This window comes from Seriola lalandi, unplaced genomic scaffold (assembly GCF_002814215.2).
Source record: "Seriola lalandi dorsalis isolate HSWRI2012SDOR001 ecotype SW California unplaced genomic scaffold, Sedor1 jcf7180002001375, whole genome shotgun sequence".
Lineage (NCBI taxonomy): Eukaryota > Metazoa > Chordata > Actinopteri > Carangiformes > Carangidae > Seriola > Seriola lalandi.
The window spans coordinates 1-1789 of NW_019472034.1; the positions used below are offsets into that span (position 1 = coordinate 1).

At 55.7% G+C, this 1789-nt stretch overlaps 1 protein-coding gene across 1 annotated transcript; it reads left to right on the top strand.

Annotated features, from left to right (window-relative positions):
* Positions 1-6: 6 nt before the first annotated feature.
* LOC111664164 (basic helix-loop-helix domain-containing protein USF3-like) lies at positions 7-1782 on the top strand (the record flags this gene model as incomplete). The annotated part of the gene is made up of 1 exon (XM_023418653.2): positions 7-1782. A coding segment is annotated over one exon (1776 nt), but the record flags the coding sequence as incomplete, so codon positions are not given.
* Positions 1783-1789: the final 7 nt, after the last annotated feature.

Consider the following 1789-nt stretch of genomic DNA (forward strand, 5'->3'; position numbering starts at 1 on the left):
TCCACCCCTGCACTTCTCCCTGGGTCGGCTGTCACACCCACCCAGTCAACGCCAGGCCTGAGAGTGGTAGAGCAGTGTGTGGTCGAGACACCGTCTGCAGCCCCCACTCTGCCACCCTCTGTCTCTTACATCACCCTCCAGATCCCTACAGCCACCACAGCCCTGCCTCAGCAACCTCAACCTCCCGCTGCAGCTCAGACCCTCACAATAGCAGCCACTTCAGCCTCACAGCTCGTCACTGAAAGTCTTGCTCTGCCTGTGTCCACTCTACCCACTTTTTCCCAAACTGTAACCAGAGCAAAAGCTTCAGAAGTTTGCTCATGGGTCGCACAGGACACTGCCATCAGAACTGTAAGTTATACTGCTATCCCTAACAGCCAAGCCCTTCTTAGGGCAGGGGCGGCAGGCAGCACACAGACTACCTGGACAACACTGCAGATGGCAGGTAACACGGTCCAGCCAGTCTGCCAGAGTCTCCCCACCCCAGAGGTGAGCAACACCACCCAGGCTGTCCAGCAGGTGACTCTGTGTCCAATGGGCAACAAACCATCTGTTCAGCCCATTCAAATACAGATGCAACCAAATGTCCCTGTACAGCAGGCGCCTCTTACAGCCCACATTCAAGCGCAGCCCTTTCAGAGACCGCCCCAGCTACGGCCCGCTATTCTGAACCAGGCACAGCCTCAGCCTGTCCTAGCCCCTCAACCTCAGTGTGCTGTTCTCCCCCAGCCGGCTGTGGTAGCCCACCCTGCCGTCGCGTCGCAACCCCAGCCTGCTGTACTTCAACCGGCGTCATTGCTGCCCAATCCTCCAACTGCCCTCATCCCTCAGCCTCAGCCCCTCCCTCAGCCAGCCCTGGTGCCCCAGCAACAGGCCACCATGCTGCCCCTTCTTCAGACCATGCAGGTGCTGCAGGTCAACCCAACCGGAGCAACAGCCTCAGGTGTAACGGCATCACAGAACACTAACAACCCAAGTGTGGTCATCCTGCAACAGGCAAGTTCTTGCCCAACTCAATCAGTTGTAAGAGAGGAAATAACCAATCAGACCCCTTGTCAGCATATTGTAATCATCCAGGCACCCAATCAGGCTGCACCTGCCCCTCAAAATCCTCAGGTTGGCATGTTGTCTGCTGCTGTGCCCTCTGCGGTACCTGCTGTGTCTACTCAAATATCAACAACCAGCAGTTCAACGTCTGCCACTTCTCTACAGAGTGTAGGGGGGAAACAGCTGGTGCACATCCTTCCACGCCCTGTTCAGCCTCAAATGAACCATCCCCTGAATGTTACACAGGCATCCTCCTCTCCACCAGTTCCTCCAACCCCACAAACTATCACTGTGAATGGCCAGGTGTTTGCCTTGCAGCCCATGAAGCCCTCTGACAAAGTGAGCTCCCAGGGTGGCCAGAGTACACTCCAGCTGGTCCAGCCCACCACCACTGAGGAACCAACTACTAATGTGGCCCTCAACAGTTTAGGGGCCCTCAGCAATCTCAACCAGAGCATCTCTCAGGGCCTTCCACTTACAATTTCTAGCCAAAACAATAGTCAGGCTCCAGCTGCTCCGTTATCAGTCGTCCAGCAGCAGCAGCCTCCTGCTCCAGCGCCTGTCTCTGGAACCACACTTGCTCTACCTGTCCGACAGCTACAGGTCCCTTGCTTGAACCCAGTGACATCAGGGCTGGTGGTTAATGCCTCTAAGCCTTCAGGAAAGCGGCTTCGCGCAAATCTGAATATAAAGAGGGCAACAGCTAAAAGGACTAAACCTGTCAAGAAAAAAGTGCTCAGTC